Consider the following 23,230-nt stretch of genomic DNA (forward strand, 5'->3'; position numbering starts at 1 on the left):
CTAGCAACCCATCATCTACTTATTACTTCCCAATGCCTTCCTCTAGGCCCAAATAATGGTGAAGTGTTATGTGGTCGACGTTCACATAACACTACTAGAGGCTAGACAACATACATCTCATCAAAATATCGAACGAATACCAAATTCACATGACTACTAATAGCAAGACTTCTCCCATGTCCTCAGGAACAAACGTAACTACTCACAAAGCATATTCATGTTCATAATCAGAGGGGTACTAATATGCATATAGGATCTGAACATATGATCTTCCACCAAATAAACCAACTAGCATCAACTACAAAGAGTAATCAACACTACTAGCAACCTACTAGTACCAATCCCGGACTTGGAGATAAGAATTGGATACAAGAGATGAACTAGGGTTTTGAGAGGAGATGGTGCTGGTGAAGATGTTGATGGAGATTGCCCTCTCCCGATGAGAGGACCGTTGGTGATGACGATGGCGATGATTTCCCCCTCCCGGTGGGAAGTGTCCCCGGCAGAATAGCTCTGCTGGAGCCCTAGATTGGTTTCGCCAAGGTTCCGCCTCATGGCGGCGGAGTCTCGTCCCGAAAGGTTGCTTCTGATTTTTCTCTGGACAAAAGACCTCACATAGCAGAAGATGGCCATCGGAGAGCCAACAGGGGGCCCACGAGGCAGGGGGCGCGCCCTGGGGGGTAGGGCGCGCCCCCACCCTCGTGGCCAGGTGGGTCCCCCTCTGGTGCACTTCTTCCGCTCAATATTTTTTATTATTTCCAAAAATGACTTTCGTGGAGTTTCAGGAGTTTTGGAGTTGTGCAGAATAGGTCTCTAATATTTGCTCCTTTTCCAGCCCAAAATTCCAGCTGCCGGCATTCTCCCTCCTTATGTAAACCTTGTAAAATAAGAGAGAATAGGCATAAGTATTGTGACATAACGTGTAATAACAGCTCATAATGCAATGAATATCGATATAAAAGCATGATGCAAAATGGACGTATCAGAGACCACGCGCGAGTCACCTCGTACCTACACAAACAAATAAGAACCTCGCAACCAACGCGATAAAGGGGTTGTCAATCCCTTCACGGCCACTTGCAAGAGTGAGATTGATAGAGATGATAATAATAAGATAAATATTTTTGGCATTTTTATGATATAGATTGAAAGTAAAGATTGCAAAATAAAGTAGATTGGAAACTTATATGATGGAGAATAGACTCGGGGGCCATAGGTTTCACTAGTGGCTTCTCTCAAGATAGCATAAGTATTACGGTGGGTGAACAAATTACTGTCGAGCAATTGATAGAAAAGCGAATAATTATGAGAATATCTAGGCATGATCATGTATATAGGCATCACGTCCGCGACAAGTAGACCAACTCTTGCTTGCATCTACTACTATTACTCCACACATCGACTGCTATCCAGCATGCATCTAGAGTATTAAGTTCATAAGAACAGAGTAACGCCTTAAGCAAGATGACATGATGTAGAGGGATAAACTCATGCAATATGATATAAACCCCATATTTTTATCCTCGATGGCAACAATACAATACGTGTTGTTTCCCTTTCTTTCACTGGGATCGAGCACCGCAAGATTGAACCCAAAGCTAAGCACTTCTCCCATTTCAAGAAAGATCAATCTAGTAGGCCAAACCAAACTGATAATTCGAAGAGACTTGCAAAGATAAACCAATCATACATAAAAGAATTCAGAGAAGATTCAAATATTGTTCATAGATAATCTGGATCATAAACCCACAATTCATCGGATCTCGACAAACACACCGCAAAAGAAGATTACATCGAATAGATCTCCAAGAGAATCGAGGAGAACTTTGTATATTGAGATCCGAAGAGAGAGAAGAAGCCATCTAGATACTAGCTATGGACCCGTAGGTCTGAAGTAAAGTACTCACACATCATCGGAGGGGCCATGGAGTTGATGTAGAGGCCCTCCGTGATCAATGCCCCCTCCGCCGGAGCTCCAGAAAAGGCCCCAAGATGGGATCTCTTGGGTACAAAAGGTTGCAGCGGTGGAAATAGGGTTTTGTGGTGCTCCTGGATGTTTGCGGGGTATGTGAACATATATAGGAGGAAGAAGTAGGTCGATGGAGCAACGAGGGGCCCATGAGGGGGGAGGGCGCGCCCCCTGCCTCGTGGCCGCCTCATTGATTGCTTGACGTCCACTCCAAGTTCTCTGAATCACGTTTGTTCCAAAAATCACGTTCCCGAAGGTTTCATTCTGTTTGGACTCCGTTTGATATTCCTTTTCTACGAAACACTAAAATAGGCAAAAAAAAAGCAATTTGGGCTGGGCCTTCGGTTAATAGGTTAGTCCCAAAAATAATATAAAAGTGTAAAAATAAGCCCATTAGCATCCAAAATAGATAATATAATAGCATGGAGCAATCAAAAATTATAGATTCGTTGGAGACGTATCATGAACTACTTTCCAATTCAGGAGAAAGTACAATTACCTCATCAAGTTTCACATTCCTCCCAATCACTTCTTTTGAGAGAAACTTCTTCTCTAGAAAGGATCCATTCTTAGGAACGAATATCTTGCCTTCGGATCTGTGATAGAAGGTGTACCCAATAGTTTCCTTTGGGTATCCTATGAAGATGCATTTGTCCGATTTGGGTTCGAGCTTATCAGGTTGAAACTTTTCGCATAAGCATCGTAGCCCCAAACTTTAAGAAACGACAGAATAGGTTTCTTGCTAAACAACAGTTCATATGGTGTCATCTCAAAGGATTTAGATGGTGCCCTATTTAACGCGAATGCAGCTGTCTCTAATGCATAACCCCAAAACGATAGTGATAAATCGGTAAGAGACATCATAGATTGCACCATATCTAATAAAGTACGGTTATGACATCCAGACACACCATTACGCTGTGGTGTTCCAGGTGACGTGAGTTACGAAACTATTCCGCATTGTTTCAAATGAAGACCAAACTCATAACTCAAATATTCTCCTCCACGATCAGATCGCAGAAACTTTATTTTCTTGTTATGATGATTTTCCACTTCACTCTGAAATTCTTTGATCTTTTCAAATATTTCAGACTTATGTTTGATATACCTATATCTGCTCAAATCATCTGTGAAGGTCAGAAAATAATGATACCCGCCGCGGGCCTCAACTCTCATCGGACCACATATATACATCGGTATGTATTTTTTCCAATAAGTCAGTTGCTCGCTCCATTGTTCCGGAGAACGGAGTCTTAGTCATCTTGCCCACGAGGCATGCATGGTTCGCAAGCATCAAATGATTCATAATCAAGTGATTCCAAAAGTCCATCCGCATGGAGTTTCTTCATGCGCTTTACACCAATATGACCTAAACGACAGTTCCACATATAAGTTGCACTATCATTATTAACTTTGCATCTTTTGGCTTCAATATTATGAATATGTGTATCACTATGATCGAGATTCAACAAACCATTTATATTGAGTGTATGACCATGGAAGGTTTTATTCATGTAAATAGAACAACAATTATTCTTTGACTTAAATGAATAACCATATTGCAATAAACATGATCCAATCATATTCATGCTCAACGCAAACACCAAATAACATTTATTTTAGGTTCAATACTAATCCCAAAGGTAAAGGGAGTGTGCGATGATGATCTTATCAACCTTGGAATCACTTCCGACACACATCATCACCTCGCCCTTAACTAGTCTCTGTTTATTTTGCAACTCCCGTTTCGAGTTACTGCTCTTAGCAACTGAACCAGTATCAAATACTGAGGGGTTGCTATAAACACTAGTAAAGTACACATCAATAACATGTATATCCAATATACCTTTGTTCACTATGCCATCCTTCTTATCCGCCAATAATCTAGGGCAGTTCCACTTCGAGTGACCATTTCCTTTGCAGTAGAAGCACTCAGTTTCAGGCTTGGGTCTAGCTTTGAGCTTCTTCATGGGAGCACCAACTTGCTTGATATTCTTCTTTGAAGTTTCTCTTCCTTTCCCTTTGCCCTTTTTCTTGAAACTAGTGGTCTTGTTAACCATCAACACTTGATGCTATTTCTTGATTTCTACCTTCGCCGATTTCAGCATCGCGAAGAGCTTGGGAATTACTTTCGTTATCCCTTGCATATTATAGTTCATCACTAAGTTCTAGTAACTTGGTGATAGTGACTAGAGAACTTTGTCAATTACTATCTTATCTGGAAGATTAACTCCCACTTGATTCAAGCAATTGTAGTACCCGGACAATCTGAGCACATGCTCACTAGTTGAGATATTCTCCTCCATCTTGTAGGCAAAGTACTATCAGAGGTCTTCTACATCTCGACACAGGCATGAGTATGAAATACCAATTTCAACTCTTAGAACATCTTATATGCTTTGTGGCGTTCAAAATGTTTTTGAAGTCCCGTTTCTAAGCCGTAAAGCATGGTGCACTAAACTATCAAGTAGTCATCATACCGAGCTTTACCAAACGTTCATAACGTCTGTATCTGCTCCTACAATAGGTCCATCACCTAGCGGTGCATCAAGGACATAATTCTTCTGTGCAACAATGGGGATAATTCTCAGATCACGGACTTAGTCCACATCATTGCTACTATCATCTTTCAACATAGTTTTTCTCTAGGAACATATGAAAAATAAACGGGGAGCTACATCGCGAGCTATTGATCTACAACATAGTTATGCAAATACTATCAGGACTAAGTTCATGATAAATTAAAGTTCAATTAATCATATTACTTAAGAACTCCCACTTAGATAGACATCCCTCTAGTCATCTAAATGATCATGTGATCCAAATCAACTAAACCATGTCCGATCATCACGTGAGACGGAGTAGTTTTCAATGGTGAACATCACTATGTTGATCATATCTACTATATGATTCACGCTCGATCTTTCGGTCTCCAGTGTTCCGAGGCCATATCTGCATATGCTAGGCTCGTCAAGTTTAACCCGAGTATTCCGCGTGTGCAAAACTGACTTGCACCCGTTGTATGTGAACGTAGAGCTTATCACACCCGATCATCACGTGGTGTCTCGGCACGACGAACTGTCGCAACGGTGCATACCCAGGGAGAACACTTATACCTTGAAATTTAGTGAGAGATCATCTTATAATGCTACCGCCGAACTAAGAAAAATAAGATACATAAAGGATAAACATCACATGCAATCAAAATATGTGACATGATATGGCCATCATCATCTTGTGCCTTTGATCTCCATCTCCAAAACACCGTCATGATCCCTATCGTCACCGGCATGACACCATGATCTCCATCATCTTGATCTCTATCAACGTGACGTCACATGGTCGTCTCCCCAACTATTGCTTTTGCAACTATTGCTATCGCATAGCGATAAAGTAAAGCAATTATATGGTGCTTGCATCTTATGCAATAAAGAGACAACCATAAGGCTCCTGTCAGTTGCCGATAACTTTAACAAAACATGATCATCTCATACAACAATTTATATCTCATCACGTCTTGACCATATCACATCACAACATGCCCTGCAAAAACAAGTTAGACGTCCTCTACTTTGTTGTTGCAAGTTTTACGTGCCTGCTACGGGCTGAGCAAGAACCGTTCTTACCTACGCGTCAAAAACCACAACGCGGTATAGTGATTGCTTTTTGATCTTCAGAAAAAACCCTGTTCATTGAATCCAATTCAACTAAAGTTGGAGAAACTGACACCCACCAGCCACCTGTGTGCGAAGCACGTCGGTAGAACCAGTCTCGCGTAAGCGTACGCGTAATCTCGGTCTAGGCCGCTTCATCCAACAATACCGCCGAATCAAGAAACAACTAGTGACGGCAAGCAATATGTATATACTCACACCCACAAGTCCTTTGTGTTCTACTTGTGCTTATAACATCTACGCAAAAACCTAGCTCGGATGCCACTGTTGGGGAACGCAGTAATTTCAAAAATTTCCTATGCACACGCAAGATCATGGTGATGCATAGCAATGAGAGGGGAGAGTATTGTCTATGTACCCTCGTAGAGCGTAAGCGGAAGCGCTGTAACAACGCGGTTGATGTAGTCGCACGTCTTCACAATCGACCGATCCTAGTACCGAAAGTACGGCACCTCTGCGATCTGCACACGTTCGGCTCAGTGACGTCCCATGAACTCATGATCCAGTAGAGTGTCGAGGGAGAGCTTTGTCAACACGACGGCGTGATGACGGTGATGATGATGCTACCGGAACAGGGCTTCGCCTAAGCACCGCTACGATATGACCGAGGTGGATTATGATGGAGGGGGGCACCGCACACGGCTAAGAGATCAATAATCAACTTGTGTGTCTATGGGGTGCCCCTGGCCACGTATATAAAGGATGGAGGGAGGAGGAGGCCGGCCCTCATAGGGTGCTCCAAAAGTGTGGAGTCCTACTAGGACTCCCTAGTCCTAGTAGGATTCCACCTCCTACATGGAATAGGAAAATGGGAAGCGAGAAGGAGAAGGAAGGAAGGGGACGCCCCCTTTCCCTAGTCCAATTCGGACCAGTCCATGGGGAAGGGGCGCGGCCACCCTTGAGGCCTTTCTCTCCTTTCCCGTATGGCCCATTAAGGCGCAATACGAATTCCCGTAACTCTCCGGTACTTCGAAAAATACCCGAATCACTCGGAACCTTTCCGATGTCCGAATATAGCCTTCCAAGATATCGATTTTTACGCCTCAACCATTTCGAGACTCCTCGTCATGTCCCTGATCTCATCCGGGACTCTGAACAAACTTCGGTCATCAAATCACATAACTCATAATACAAATCGTCATCGAACGTTAAGCGTGCGGACCCTACAGGTTCAAGAACTATGTAGACATGACCGAGACACATCTCCGGTCAATAACCAATAGCGGAACCTGGATGCTCATATTGGCTCCTACATATTCTACGAAGATCTTTATCGGTCAAACCGCATAACAACATATGTTGTTCCCTTTGTCATCGGTATGTTACTTGCCTGAGATTCGATCGTCGGTATCTCAATACCTAGTTCAATCTTGTCATCGGAAAGTCTCTTTACTTGTTCCGTAATGCAACATCCCGTAACTAACTCATTAGTCACATTGCTTGCAAGGCTTATAGTGATGTGCATTACCGAGAGGGCCCAGAGATACCTCTCCGATACACGGAGTGACAAATCCTAATCTCGATCTATTCCAACTCAACAAACACCATCGGAGACACATGTAGAGCATCTTTATAATCACCCAGTTACGTTGTGACGTTTGATAGCACACAAAGTGTTTCTCCGGTATTCGGGAGTTGCATAATCTCATAGTCAGAGGAACATGTATAAGTTATGAAGAAAGCAATTGCAACAAACTAAATGATCATCGTGCTAAGCTAACGGTTGGGTCAAGTCAATCACATCATTCTCTAATGATGTGATCTCGTTAATCAAATGACAACTCATGTCTATGGTTAGGAAACATAACCATCATTGATTCAACGAGCTAGTCAAGTAGAGACATACTAGTGACATTCTATTTGTCTATGTATTCACACATGCACTAAGTTTTTGGTTAATACAATTCTAGCATGAATAATAAACATTTATCATGATATAAGGAAATATAAATAACAACTTTATTATTGCCTCTAGGGTATATTTCCTTCAAATTGACCAAATGGTTGGGTGTCAAAAACTTTTATCCACCTCTCGTGAAAAAGACAAATTTCCGCCGATTCAGTAGGAAGCGGGTCAAATTTGAACTGCAGCTGCCTCATAGTTTGCTATTTATTTTTCCCAAAAATCATTTTAGGTACAAAAGTATTTATTTAATCAGAGAAACACCAACAGTTTTCCAAGATTCAATCACTAGATAGGAACGGTCATGCCCGCCGTTTTGACCGCATTTTGAAACGGGCATGAAAAAATAAAAAAAATAAAAAATTGGAAAACTTTCGCATGGTGTCATTATATGTGGCCAAGTTCACAGGAAAAATAATAAACTTGTAATACCGCAATTATTTAAAAAAATGTTCTCAGAAATGAGCTATCTCGTGTGGAGATCTATGACTTTCAAGCCAAATGATCAATATTATGGCCACATTCATGGCATAGTTTGTTCAAATGATCTCATATAGTGCACAAGGGTGCATCTTGCAATGACGAACAATGTTTCCTAAGTGAGTTTTTATTTTCTTTGGACAAAAAAGCATTTTTCTATTTTTTAGTGCCAAAAATGAGTTTTTTTGAAGAACCTACCATATATTTGTTGCAAAATTGGACCAAATTAAATTTCTAAAATACTAGGCCATATTTAATGTACAATTGACCAAATGGTTGGATGCAAAAAGTTTTTGATCCACCTCTCATGAAAAAGACAAATTTTGGCATATTCATTTTCCATTTTCGAGTTCCCAAAATGAGTTTTTTGTTGAAGAGCCTTACAAATATTTGTTTTAAAAAAACTTCTCCATTTTTTAAGAATATTATACCACATTTTATGAACAAATTTGTGTACACTAGAAACATTTTTATAGATATTAAATTGTTTTTAGTTACATCATTAACATTTTTAATAAATATTTTGAACACATGTCTACGGTCGGAGAGGGGTCGGGGGACGGAAGGTGAAGCTACTCGATGGCGGCGAGTCGCCAGCCAAGAGAAAGAAACCCTAGCAAGAGGGGAAACTAGCAGCAGTAAAGTATGTTTTTTTTAAGCAGTAGCAGCAGTATAATATGTTTGTTTGTTTTTTAGTTTTTTTTAAGGCAAGTTTTTTTTTAGTAAAAGCAATATAGTATGTGAAGAATCCAATTTAGTATGTGTAATGGAAGGCCCAGCCCATGAACAAACAGCACGCGGGGGTGATAAGGTGCTCCAAGTTCCCCGCCGCCGCCGCCGCTCTGCTCCAGGTTCGCCGACGCCGCCGCTGATTTGCTCAAGGTTCGCCGCCGCCTGTAGATCTGTGTCAACTTGCTTCGATTTGCTTGTCCTTATTCTACTACTACTTGTTACCCTCCCAGGAGATCGTTGGAGAGTCGATCGGGGATGAGCGGAGGCATGCGGCAGATCCTCAACTTGGGGCTTTATGACGGGGTCAAACGCGCGTATTCGCTGCGGCGCCTGAACCTCTCCAAGTTGCAACTTTTTCACCCGACGGCAGAAGAGGCGGCCGCGCATGGCATGGTGCTGCCCACGCTGGCCCCCGACAAGGCCCGTGCCGGCAACAGGAAAAGGAGCTTTGCTACACCTACGTAAGGATTTCTACGTAACGTACGTAAAATCTGACCTGGCATGTTTTGGTTGGAAGGGTAAATTGGCCCAGGCCCACCCGTAAAACTCAGGGGCGGATGTTTAGTTGAGAAGGAAGGAAGGAACGTAGCTTTACGTATCAAGTTACGTAGGTCTAGCATTTTTGGGAAAAGGATCTACAACACTAAACTGGCGACGGCGGAGGCGGCGGCGCCCAAGATGGATGTGCCAAAACCCGAGCTGGTCATGGGGCCACCGCAAATCTCCCCCTGGCTCAACTCAAGTCGCTTCGTCCATTTCTTCCCCACCGCCTCGGAGAGCAAGGTCATCTTGGGCGACCGCGGGAACCGCATGTTACGCTTCAACATCGTCGATGGCTTCCGCTACATGGATACCCTGCCATGCCTCCACGGAGTCAAGGAGATGCTGATGGTCATCTCCGTCCCTCCAACGGACGTGCACCTTCCTGATGGCCACCAAGAAGACACTGGCGACCTCTACATCATCGATGGCCTCCTCCATCCGGACAAGGCGGAGGTGCGGCCGCAGTTCGAGGCCCTGGTGTGGAGGGGGTTCGACCAGTCCGCCTTATCTAGCAAGTTCTGGCACTGCGACATCCTCCCTCTGCCGCCGTGGATCAGCCACCACGAGCACGCCATGGTCTTCGGCCACGCCCTCGTCGGCGACAGCATCTGCTTCTCCATCTGTGGGGCCCAGGGTGCTGGCACCTACTGCTTCCACATCGCAACTCGTGAGTGGAGCAAAGCTGGCGACTGCCTCATGCCCTTCCATGGCAAGGCAGATTACGTCCCTGAGCTTGGACTCTGGTTTGGCATGTCACAGGACAACCTCCTCTGCGCTGCTGACCTCTCAGGCCTCGTCAGAGGGGAGGAGCTGTCGCCAGACAAGATGCGGATCTGGCAGCGTGATGACCTGCCAGAGGAGTGGCAGCCAAACAGCTTGCGCAATCCCTGTGTCGTCAACCTTGGTTATGGCAGATTCATCATCGTGGACTTCTTGGATTTCATGAAATTCAACAAGGAATGGAACGAGATGGATGCTGTCAAGGAATTTGCCCTCTTCACCGGTATGGAGCTAGCCTTCAGCAACGGCAAAGGCAAGAATGGCAGAACTGGTGCCAGCAAAGACAATGGCCACCACAGTAGTGGCACCGATTGCTCCGGCAATGAGAGTTGCAACTGCGGCAGTGAGGCTGGCAGCAATGGCGGCAAAGGCAAAGGGCTGATGCATGGCCTCCGTATGATCAAGCACAAATCCCATCGTTACATGTTTAAGAAGCAACTGAGGATCGAGGCGGTGCTCTGAATTTGGAACCGCGGCTAGTTTATGCAGGCATGCATTCTGGCACTTAGTTTGCTCTCTATCTTCTGCTCCCTGTTTACAGCAAGGAGTACTGACTCTAGTGCTAAGCCAGCTTAAATAATCTGTATTATTGTATGATGAAACGTACCGTAATTTTAACTCCCCGGTGTTATTTTGGACCATTTCCATCTAGTATTCAGATTTGCTGCTGAGCAAATAATTGTTTGATGTTAATTTTGAACTGTTGTGCTAGCTGAAGAATCCAATCTTCTAGGTAGAAACAAAAACAAGTAGATCATATAGTATATAGTAATACTGGTTCAGTTTCCAGAGTTGATTTCAAGTAACTACAGTTTGGTTATGAAGAAAAATAGCAGTTTGGTCAAGTACAAGCTCTTCATCTTCAAGTCACTGACAATGTTGTAACTAAGTCAAAACTGAGCAGGTATGACATTGCTGATCAACTCCACTTGCAATTGAAAATAAAAATCATTCTTTTCACTTCAGGTAGGAGTATGAGAGTGGTAATGGAATGCAGATTCCAGTTGTTCTTTCTTAAAAAAAAGCATGCTCAGTTTTGACTTTTGGCCATGTGTAGCTTGCAGTTAAAGATAAAAATCATGTTTTTTTACTTTAGATATGAGAATGAGAGTGTTAATGGTATGCAGGTTCCAATTTTGTTTTTAAATGAAGATATTTATATTTGTCTATGGAAGGAATAGCCGCTGGAGCAGTCTGCACAAAATGCCTGAAACTGAAACTAATCTACTACTACTCAGCAATACAACTTGTTTTCTGACCATTCAAAAAAAAGAGGAGAAAACAAGAGGCAGTATAACTTGCTGGGCCCAAAATAATTTGTTTCTTTTTGAATATAGGTCCTCGGCTTTGATAATAGGTCCATACTTATTTACTTTTTTCGGGGTGCACTCCTTGTTTGTTGGAGGCTGCAAAAGGCAGCCCCTTGAACCTAGTGATTTCTTTTGGAATGCAAGATACAGGTTTGCTGGTTTAGTTTCTCGGCAGTCGTTGATCGTGGATCAGACGCTCCTCAACCTCCTGTGTGTCGCTGTTCAACATCCGACAATGTCTCCTCTTTCTGTTCTGCTTTTCACCAGGTCCCTGTGTGTAATGTCTATAAAACTACCATTTCCTTCCGTTTTCGACTATCTTCCAGTAGCTTTGGGCTACATAAACCCTAGCAAATCGAGCCAATCTTGCTCCGAATCTCTGAAATTCTAGTGCTAGATTCAGTTAGTGACAGTCAGTTGTAGACAACTGGTGTCTAGAGCCAGTAAATCCTTGGAGGCGGCATGGATCTAGAGTGTCGATGAGGTTGGGTTCTCTCTCTCATAAAATCCCTCGTCAAGCTCGGATTCCGGAGGCGGTGTGGTTTGCTGTGGAGGCGGCATTTGGTTTGTTGTGGATGCGGCATTTTTTCGGGTGCATTCAGTAGTTCAGCCTGGTTATTACTGGAGAACATCTCTTGGGTGGTAAAAAAACTCCCAGTCCCTGATGTTTGATCGTGCACCATCCGAAGGCGGGTGGAGACGGTAAACAAAGGCAAAGGTTTCCCTCCCTGCCTAACCATGTTCTTCTCTGCAGCAAGGTGCTCCTTGTGCTACGAACAAAAGTAACAGATTCAGAAGATACGATGTCAAGACCTTGCAGAGAAATCGTGAGGAAGATAGAAAGGAGTTTCAAGCAAAGCAGCCAACAGAAAGAAATTTTGTCACCGTGCACAAGAATTTTGTCAAGATTCAGGCCAGTTTCAAATGTTTACTGTTGGATCCTGAACCTGAAGATGAAAGGACGAACAAAGGGAGCATTCGCTATCCAATTTTAGCTACTCTAATACTGTTGGTCATGCAGCAGAAAGATGCAAAGAAGATGATTCGGTATCCAATTGTCTTGCATGATGCGAGTGCAAGAACCAGTTCCAATCCTCCTGACCAGTTCCTATATAAGAACATCTCTTCCTTCACATATACCCCTCCAGACTCAAGAACTTGCCATTGGGGTAGTTGAGAGAACACATATCTTGAAGTTGCCGCCATGCTTGTTTTGCAAGCAAACATTAATACGAATATAACTTGAACAGTTGTTGATAGCAATTATCCTATTTGAGGCTTCCATATCTTTTTTTTTGGAACACAACACACACAGGCGCTCATATATACAAGCATACACTCGTCCCTATGAGTACCTTCGAGAGACTGATCCAGTATATCATCTTGAGACAAATGAAGTCATCATAGGCACGGGAACATCTGCTCCCACTGAACGCGAATCACCGGAAAGTCTGGAATAAATCCAGAAAAATACACGGATCACAATGATTTGAACCCTGGTAAACTGAAGATACCACTGTCCTTCTAACCATCCAACCACAGGTTGGATTGCATTGGAGGCCTCCATGTCATTCATCAATAAAATAGGCGAGTGATCTGATGAGGCAGCAACTAAATGCCTCACGGGCGCCATCAAGAACATGTTGCATCAGTCTATAGATGAACCGCCTGTCCAGCCTCACATGACAATAGTGCCCACCTTGTACCTTGGGAGAGTATCATACGAAAACCAATATAAAAAAAACATCATGGGAACCATGTTTAAAAGTTTCGAAAAAATCTGAAAAATGTGGAATGTTAAGAGGATGATATTATAAAGTGCTGCGTCGGGCCTCCCCTAGCGGCGTCTAGGGTTTACTTCCTTGCGGCGAACCCCGCCGTAAGTCCACCATAGCCGGCGTATCCCGGCGTTCCCTTCCATGTGATCGTGATCCCAGGGCAAGCCGGGGGGGGGGGGGTCTCCTACCCCTCTCCATCCCCCGTTGGTACGCGCGGTGTTCAGCGGCCGCTACCCTCGAGTCACACTATGGCGGCGGCTACATCCATTTGAAAAACCATGGGAGGCAAGCGTATTTGAAAATGTTTCTAATACGAATATAACTTGAACGGTTGCTGATAGCAATTATCCTATTTGAGGTCAAAAAGAAAAAGAAAGAAAGAAAGAAGGCCCAAATAAAAAAAATTAGAGAAAAAGAGAGAACAGACAATGCTACTATCCTTTTTCCACACTCGTGCTTCAAAGTAGCACCATGATCTTCATGATAGAGAGTCTCCTATGAATCACTTTCATATACTAGTGGGAATTTTTCATTATAGAACTTGGCTTGTATATTCCAATGATGGGCTTCCTCAAAACGCCCTAGGTGTTCATGAGCAAGCGAGTTGGATGCACACTCACTTAGTTTTTTTTGTTGAGCTTTCATATACTTATAGCTCTAGTGCATCCGTTGCATGGCAATCCCTACTCACTCACATTGATATCTATTGATGGGCATCTCCATAGCCCGTTGATACGCCTAGTTGATGTGAGACTATCTTTTCCTTTTTTGCCTTCTCCACAACCACCATTCTATTCCACATATAATGCTATATCCATGACTCACGCTCATATATTGCGTGAAGATTGAAAAAGTTTGAGAACATTAAAAGTATGAAACAATTGCTTGGCTTGTCATCGGGGTTGTGCATGATTTAAATATTTTGTGTGGTGAAGATAGAGCATAGCGAGACTATATGATTTTGTAGGGATAACTTTTTTTGGCCATGTTATTTTGAGAAGACATGATTGCTTAGTTAGTATGCTTGAAGTATTATTATTTTTATGTCAATATTAAACTTTTATCTTGAATCTTTCGGATCTGAACATTCATGCCACAATAAAGAAAAATTACATTGAGAAATATGTTAGAAAGCATTCCACATCAAAAATTCTTCTTTTATCATTTACCAACTCGAGGACGAGCAGGAATTAAGCTTGGTGATGCTTGATACGTCTCCAATGTATCTATAATTTTTGATTACTCCATGCTATTATATTATCTATTTTGGATGTTAATGGGCTTTAGTTTACACTTTTATATCATTTTTGGGACTAACCTACTAACCGGAGGCCCAACCCAAATTGATGTTTTTTTGCCTATTTTAGGGTTTCAAGGAAAAGGAATATCAAACGGAGTCCAAACGAAATGAAACCTTCGGGAACGTGATTTTCTCAACAAACGTGATCCAGGAGACTTGGAGTGGGCGTTAAGAAACGATCAAGGAGGGCACGAGGCAGGGGAGCGCGCCTACCCCCCTGGGCGGGCCCTCCACCCTCGTGGGACCCTCGTTGCTCCACCGACGTACTTCTTCCTCCTATATATATCCACGTACCCCCCAAACATCCAGGAGCACCACGAAAACCTAATTCCACCGCCGCAACCTTCTGTACCTAAGAGATCCCATCTTGGGGCCTTTTCCGGAGCTCCGCCGGAGGGGGCATTGATCACGGAGGGCCTCTACATCAACTCCATGGCCTCTCCGGTGATGTGTGAGTAGTTTACTTCAGACCTTCGGGTCCATAGTTATTAGCTAGATGGCTTCTTCTCTCTCTTTGGATCTCAATACATAGTTCTCCTCGATTCTCTTGGAGATCTATTCGATGTAATCTTCTTTTGCGCTGTGTTTGTCGAGATCCGATGAATTGTGGGTTTATGATCAAGTTTATCTATGAACAATATTTGAATCTTCTCTGAATTCTTTTATGTATGATTGGTTTATCTTTGCAAGTCTCTTCGAATTATCAGTTTGGTTTGGCCTACTAGATTGATCTTTCTTGCAATGGGAGAAGTGCTTAGCTTTGGGTTCAATCTTGCGGTGCTCGATCCCAGTAACAGAAAGGGAACCGACACATATTGTATTGTTGCCATCGAGGATAAAAAGATGGGGTTTATATCATATTGCATGAGTTTATCCCTCTACATCATGTCATCTTACTTAAAGCATTACTCTGTTCTTATGAACTTAATACTCTAGATGCATGCTGGATAGCGGTCGATGTGTGGAGTAATCGTAGTAGATGCCTTCGGTCTACTTGTCGCGGACGTGATGCCTATATACATGATCATGCCTAGATATTCTCATAACTATGCTCAATTTTATCAATTGCTCGAAGTAATTCGTTTACCCACCATAATACTTATGCTCTTGAGAGAAGCCACTAGTGAAACCTATGGCCCCCGGGTCTATCTTCCATCATATTAATCTTCCAACACTTAGTTATTTCTATTGCCGTTTATTTTACTTTGCATCTTTATTTCTCTTTATCATAAAATTACCAAAAATATTATCTTATCATATCTATCAGATCTCACTCTCGTAAGTGACCGTGAAGGGATTGACAACCCCTTTATCGCGTTGGTTACGAGATTCTTATTTTTTTGTGTAGGTGCGTGGGACTCGAGCGTGATCTCCTACTGGATTGATACCTTGGTTCTCCAAAACTGAGGGAAATACTTATGCTACTTGGCTGCATCACCCTTTCCTCTTTAAGGGAAAACCAGCGCAGTGCACAAGAGGTAGCAGGCCTCCCCTAGCGACGTCTAGGGTTTACTTCCTTGCGGCGAACCCCGCCGTAAGTCCACCATAGCCGGCGTATCCCACCGTTCCCTTCCGTGTGATTATGATCCCAGGGCAAGCCGGGGGGGGGGGGTCTCCTACCCCTCTCCATCCCCCGTTATTACGCACGGTGTTCGGCGGCCGCTACCCTCGAGTCACCCTATGGCGGCGGCGGCTACATCCATTTGAAAAACCATGGGAGGCAAGCGTATTTGAAAATGTTTCTAATACGAATATAACTTGAACGGTTGTTGATAGCAATTATCCTATTTGAGGCTTCCATATCTTTTTTTTGGAACACAACATAGACGTAGGCGCTCATATATACAAGCATACACTCGTCTCTATGAGTACCTTCGAGAGACTGATCCGGTATATCATCTTGAGACTAACGAAGTCATCATAGGCACGTGAACATCTGCTCCCACTGAACGCGGATCACCGGAAAGTCTGGAATAAATCCAGGAAAATACGCGGATCACAAGGATTTGAACCCTGGTAGACTGAAGATATCACTGTCCTTCTAACCATCCAACCACAGGTTGGATTGCATTGGAGGCCTCCATCTCATTCATCAATAAAATAGGCGAGTGATCTGATGAGGCAGCAACTAAATGCCTCACGGGCGCCATCGAGAACATGTTGCACCAGTCTATATATGAACTGCATGTCCAGCCTCACATGACAATAGTGCCCACCTTGTACCTTGGGAGAGTATCATACGAAAACCAATATAAAAAAAACATCGTGGGAACCATGTTTAAAAGTTTTGAAAAAATCTGAAAAAATGTGGAATGTTAAGAGGATGATATTACAAAGTGCTGCGTCGGGCCTCCCCTAGCGACGTCTATGGTTTACTTCCTTGCGACGAACCCCGCTGTAAGTCCACCATAGCCGGCGTATCCCGCCGTTCCCTTCCGTGTGATCGTGATCCCAGGGCAAGCCGGGGGGTCTCCTACCCCTCTCCATCCCCCGTTGGTACGCGCGGTGTTCGGCGGCCGCTACCCTCGAGTCACCCTATGGCGGCGGCGGCTACATCCATTTGAAAAACCATGGGAGGCAAGCGTATTTGAAAATGTTTCTAATACGAATATAACTTGAACGGTTGTTGATAGCAATTATCCTATTTGAGGCTTCCATATCTTTTTTTTGGAACACAACATAGACGTAGGCGCTCATATATACAAGCATACACTCGTCCCTATGAGTACCTTCGAGAGACTGCTCCGGTATATCATCTTGAGACTAACGAAGTCATCATAGGCATGGTAACATCTGCTCCCAATGAACGCGGATCACCGGAAAGTCTAGAATAAATCCAAGAAAATACGCGGATCACAAGGATTTGAACCCTGGTAGACTGAAGATACCACCGTCCTTCTAACCATCCAACCACAGGTTGGATTGCATTGGAGGCCTCCATCTCATTCATCAATAAAATAGGCAAGTGATCTGATGAGGCAGCAACTAAATGCCTCACCGGCGCCATCTAGAACATGTTGCACCAATCTATAGATGAACTGCCTGTCCAGCCTCACATGACAATAGTGCCCACCTTGTACCTTGGGAGAGTATCATACGAAACCAATATAAAAAAAACATCGTGGGAACCATGTTTAAAAGTTTCGAAAAAATCTGAAAAAAATGTGGAATGTTTAGAGGATGATATTATAAAGTGCTGCGTCGGGCCTCCCCTAGCGACGTCTAGGGTTTACTTCCTTGCGGCGAACCCCGCCGTAAGTCCACCATAGTCGGCGTATCCCGCCGTTCCCTTTCGTCTGATCGTGATCCGAGGGTAAGCCGGGGGGTCTCCTACCCCTCTCCATCCCCTGTTGGTACACGCGGTGTTCGGCGGCCGCTACCCTCGAGTCACCCTATGGCGGCGGCGTCGGAGGTGTTCTCGTCGACGAATCGTGGCTCCCAAGGAAGAGTGGATGACGACCTAGGAGATTTCTTTGATAAGCTGGACCTCCATGAGGAGGAGTTTGATGATGTTGTGGTTGAAGAGGAAGCCCCAGATCTGGTGGAGGAGATTCCGTGGCTAGCCCTAGCTAGGGTTCATACCACAAAAAACTTGAGCCAATCTGCTTTCAAAAAGGATATGCGGGCTGCTTGGAACTGTGCCCAGCAGTTCGATTTCGGCCAATTGGCCCAAATCTGTTTGTCGTCCAAGTTTACTGCCATCTTTTGATTTAATCCCCGTCTCTGTTGGGTTGTGGTGGCTGATACTCAAAGTCCTGGTGGCCAATGAAGAACTGTATATGGCCTTATTTTTAGACCTTGCCCTCCATACCATTTGATCCCTTGGTTCAGCAATAAACAAGGTTTATGGGTCTGTGTCTCTTGCTTCTTTTAGTGCAGCAAAGTATTTGTTAATCTTTAGTATAATAGCTTTTCTAATTGAAATAGAATACATACACAGCCCACATGACTAGCGTAAGTTACGGAGCCCCGGTCGGGGCGACCCCGAGGCGATCGTCCGCCGATCTCTGTGATCATGGATACACGGCGGAGGGATCGAGGTATGTGAGGAAGGATGTACAAGGAGAGTGCAAGGCCCGGGATCTGGATCAGAATGACCCACTGGGCATGCGTGAAGTATGGATCACAGCGAGGGAGGCGGTGAGGAGATTGGCAGAGAAGGAAAAAGCGGGGCGATCAGGGAAGAAACAAATCACAGGTATGATTCCCGAATCCGCTAGCAGGGGAGTAGAGAGGATTAGATCAAAAATGGAGTTGGTAAGAAGGGATTTGGGTATTGCTAATTTGGAGAGGAATCATGTCTCAAAGGAATTATACAAAGGGCCAGATCTGAAATCGGAGCCGCCAGATAGAGGGAAGGATAAAGATTGTATCAATCACAAATCAGATCGCGCAACGGGGGCAGTGAATCAGTCGGTGATCAAGAGCGATATGGTGCCACATAGTAGGATTCAGGTTGATATAAAGGACCAGAGGGGAAAATCCATGCTCATCGCTTTTGTGTGTAGTGTCCAACCGCAAAAGAATACCACCACCATGGCTGATCAGGGACAGCGCAAGGGCAAGGAGGGGATGAACCCCGATGAGGAGGTGGCCTCCAATGGCAAACCGACGCTGGGGGGGCGTCCACTCCTCCGAGGGGGGCCATCCGGGAGCCGCAGCGACACCATCCGCACCCCCGGCCGGCACGACGCTGGAGGGAGCATGGGAGAAAGGCTCGATGAGCTTGAGCATGTTGTCGCCCCTGTGTTCCCCATCAATATGGGGGTACGGGCGGCGAGCGTCGTCCAGCTGAACCTGGCGCGGGAGCGCGCGGCTATGCGTTCGAGATGGGTAGCCGTTGGGCTGTTCTTCTCAGTGCAAATCTTCGGCATCATGGGCTTGTTCAACGAGCTCAAGAGCAAGTGGGGTCTTCGGGGGCGGCTTAACTATACCCCCTTGAAGAACAACTGCTTCCTCCTTGAGTTTGAGAGGGAAGGAGATCTTCGTTTCATCCTCAACAACGGCCCTTGGACACACAAGGGCGATGCCTTCCTCATGGTGGGCGTGGATGGGAGTGCTCGACCGGGCGACGTGGTAGTTGCCCAGATGCCGATGTGGGCTCGTATTTACGATGCCCCACCAATCATGCTTTTTGAACCTGTTGCCAGAGAGATTGGGGCTGAACTTGGAGAGGTGCTTGAGGTGGATGCTGATAGGGAGGGCAGGATCTGGGGTGATTACATGCGAGTGCGCATAAACCATGATGTTGATGAGCTGACCCGCAGTAAGATAGAAACCTATGATAGAGCTGAGGAAAATTGTATAAGCTGAATGTAAAATATGAGAGACTCACGAGGTTTTGTAGCTCATGTGGCCACCTAGGGCACGGCCAGCGCGATTGTAAGCTGCCTAATGATCTCCAAGAGATGAGATTTTTGGCAGCAATGCGCGCTTCACCTTTTAAGAGGAGTCAGAGTAGGGGTGGAGTCGTAGTCCCAGAAGCTAGTAGTGCCAGGCGTTTCCTGCTGTTCGAGTCGGACAGAGGGGAGGACCGGTTCTTGGCTACACAGAAGGGGGCGACAGTGAAGTATGGCAGCGTGCCTGAAGAAGTGCTGGCTGACCCTTTGGTGCAGGAAGCAATCGCGGCCGTTAGTGCTATACGGCTGGATACCGCAGGCGTGGGGGTCGGCGGGGCCAGACTGGTACCTGCCAAAGCGGCTTTGCCCCAGCCGGTACCCTCAACCCCGGTGTGGAAGGGTGAGAGGGCTGAGCTTGAGGGCCCGGAGTTCCCTCCTGGTTTTGAGTCTGTGCAGCAAGGGGGCCTGGACACTTCTGGAAAAGGAGCTACAGCAGATGGCTCTGTTGCTCCGGAGGATGACCAAAAAATGACAGTGATGATGCATGAACAGGTTGCTCCACGGGATTCAGGCATGGAGAAAGAGAGGACTAAGGAGCTAGAAGAAGGAGGAAAGATCAGGAAGATGGGAGATGCTCTGGGGCAGGTAAAAACTCAGGCTGCAGTGGTAGTTGCAAACACTAAGGATGCTTCTGAGGGCAACACAGCGGGCAAAGGGGGAGGCAACAAACGTAAGAAGTTCTCACCCAGAAGCAAGGGAGGGGGACAGGCGCAACACGGGTCAGTTCTATGTAAGAGGGATGCAGGTGAGCAGGAGAAGAAAGGGGCGACCAATCCTACAGAGGGAAGTGTGGATCCTGAGCAATACAAAAAGAAGAAGGGGGGAGAACAAGCTGAAGGGCAGAGTAACACGGGACAGAAGGGCGGTCAGGAAGCTACCGAGCCAGGGGCTCTTGGTCAACTGGTGGGTGCGCCTGTTAGCACCCGCCAGGAGCCATGACAATAATCAGTTGGAACTGTCGGGGCCTCGGTCAAGCCCGGACAGTTCAAGAGCTTGTATGCCTAGTGCATACCTACCGTCCGTCTTTAGTCTTTATCTCTGAAACTAGAAGCAGCGAGGAGTATGTCAATAAGTTGCGTAGCAGGCTAGGCCTTAAATTCTGCATCTCCCATGTTGGGAAAGGAAAGAGTGCAGGTATTGTTCTATTCTATGATGAGCAAGTTGAAATAAAGAAGCTCGCTGTTGGCCCGCGTTACATCGATGTGTTAATTTGTCTGAACCCTCACTGTCGGCAATGGCGTGGCACCTTGGTATACGGCGAACCGAAAGCGAGTGAGAGACACCATATGTGGGATTTACTGAGAAGAATAAGACCTTTATCAATCGAACCATGGCTAATGATAGGCGACTTTAATGAAGCGGCATGGCAGCATGAACACTTTTCTCGTGCCCAGAGGAGTGAGAAGAACATGGAAAATTTTAGAGACGTGCTTGCGGACTGCAGCATGCTCGATCTGGGCTTTAAGGGCCCGAAATGGACATATGACAATAAGCAAGAGGGGGCTAATAATGTGAAGGCAAGGATTGACCGGGGAGTGGCAGACCATCGATGGAGTGCATTGTTTCCGGAAGCCTCAATCGAGCACATCTGCTCCTCACGTTCGGATCACCTTCCTCTCCTTCTCAGATTTGGCTCAAGAAAAGAATGGAGGCCTGTGAATAAAGCATTCCGTTATGAACACATGTGGGAAAGGCTGGACTCGCTGTCAGATGCTATAATGGAATCGTGGCATAAGAGAAATCCATGCGCTAATATGTCTGACATATCGGCAAAATTAGTTGAACTCCAGCAATCTTTGAGCACTTGGGCAAGGACGAAGTTTGGTTCTGTAATAAAACAAACTGGTGCACTAAGGAAGCAACTTGAGATCCTTTGGAAACGCACCCCTTCGCCAGAAAGAGACAAGGAAATCAAGACGGTCTCGAGAAATCTGGACGAGCTGCTCCACCGTGAGGAGATGATGTGGCGACAACGATAGAGAGCTCTCTGGCTGCGGGAGGGAGACAGAAATACAAAGTATTTCCAGCGAAAGGCATCGTGGAGACGCAAAAAGAACACAATTAACAAATTAAAAGATGAGAATGGCGAGTGGGTGGAAAACAAAGTAAAACTGCAGGAGATGACCACAAATTTCTTCAAGGACTTATACACAAAGGAAGGAGGGCTGGACCCAAATCTGATCACCAGCTACATGAATGAAAAGGTTACTGCGGGGATGAATGAGTCGTTAGTTAAGGAGTTCACGGAGAAGGAAGTAAGCGATGCTCTCTTTCAAATTGGCCCCCTGAAAGCTCCCGGTCCGGATGGCTTCCCCGCGAGATTTTTCCAAAGAAACTGGAGTACAGTTAAGCAGGATGTGGTAAATGCAGTGCTGAATTTCTTCAAAGAGGGGTCCATGCCGGAAGGAATAAATGATGCGGTTATCGTCCTAATTCCAAAGAAAAACAACCCAGAATACTTGAAGGATTTTCGCCCTATTAGCCTTTGTAATGTAATTTACAAGGTGATTTCCAAATGTCTGGTAAATCGGCTTAGACCTTTGTTGGATGAGCTCATATCTGAAACACAAAGCGCTTTTATCCCAGGTCGCCTGATAACGGACAATGCCACCATTGCTTTCGAATGCTTCTACAAAATTCAGCATAGCAGGCAGCCGGCCAACACCCATTGTGCTCTCAAATTGGATTTGGCAAAAGCTTATGATAGGGTGGACTGGGACTTTCTAGAGGCGGCCCTGTCAAAATTGGGGTTTGACAAGCAATGGATTGGGTGGGTAATGAGCTGTGTGAAGTCCGTGAGGTACTCTGTCAAGGTTAACGGAGAACTCCTAGAAAACTTCCACCCCTCGAGAGGACTACGGCAAGGTGATCCACTAAGTCCTTATTTGTTTTTATTCGTTGCTGAGGGGCTGTCCTGTCTGATGGACAGGGAGATCCGAAGGGGAGGGATCACTCCAATAAAAATAGCAAGGGGGAGCCCGAGCATCGCAAATTTGCTGTTTGCGGATGACAGTCTGATCTTCTACAAGGCTTGCAAAGAAGAAGCAAAAACTATTGTAGATATTCTGGAAAAATTCCAAAAGGGCTCGGGACAATTACTGAGTAACAACAAGTGTTCGGTTTTGTTTAGCGAGATATGTCCAGCCTCACATCAACTCGAGGTGAAAGCGGGATTGCAAATCACAGCATCTAATTTTGAAAGCAAATATCTAGGGTTGCCCACCCTAGAGGGCTGAATGAAGGAAGAGCAATTTCAACCAATCATGGAAAGATTCGTCAAGAGATGTTCTGACTGGAACGAGCGATACATGTCCCATGCTGCAAAAGAAACCCTTGTAAAATCTGTACTACAAGCACTCCCA

The 23,230-nt window shown here is 45.1% G+C and overlaps 1 protein-coding gene across 1 annotated transcript; it reads left to right on the forward strand.

Annotated features, from left to right (window-relative positions):
- Positions 1–8,864: 8,864 nt before the first annotated feature.
- On the forward strand, positions 8,865–10,745 carry LOC119358679. The gene is made up of 3 exons (XM_037625129.1): positions 8,865–8,908; positions 8,989–9,201; positions 9,388–10,745. The coding sequence occupies exons 2-3, from the start codon at positions 9,014–9,016 to the stop codon at positions 10,541–10,543; spliced, it is 1,344 nt and encodes a 447-aa protein (XP_037481026.1). The 5' UTR covers positions 8,865–8,908; positions 8,989–9,013; the 3' UTR covers positions 10,544–10,745.
- The last annotated feature ends 12,485 nt before the right edge of the window (positions 10,746–23,230 follow it).

The sequence above is a fragment of the Triticum dicoccoides genome, chromosome 2A (genome assembly GCF_002162155.2).
Source record: "Triticum dicoccoides isolate Atlit2015 ecotype Zavitan chromosome 2A, WEW_v2.0, whole genome shotgun sequence".
NCBI lineage: Eukaryota > Viridiplantae > Streptophyta > Magnoliopsida > Poales > Poaceae > Triticum > Triticum dicoccoides.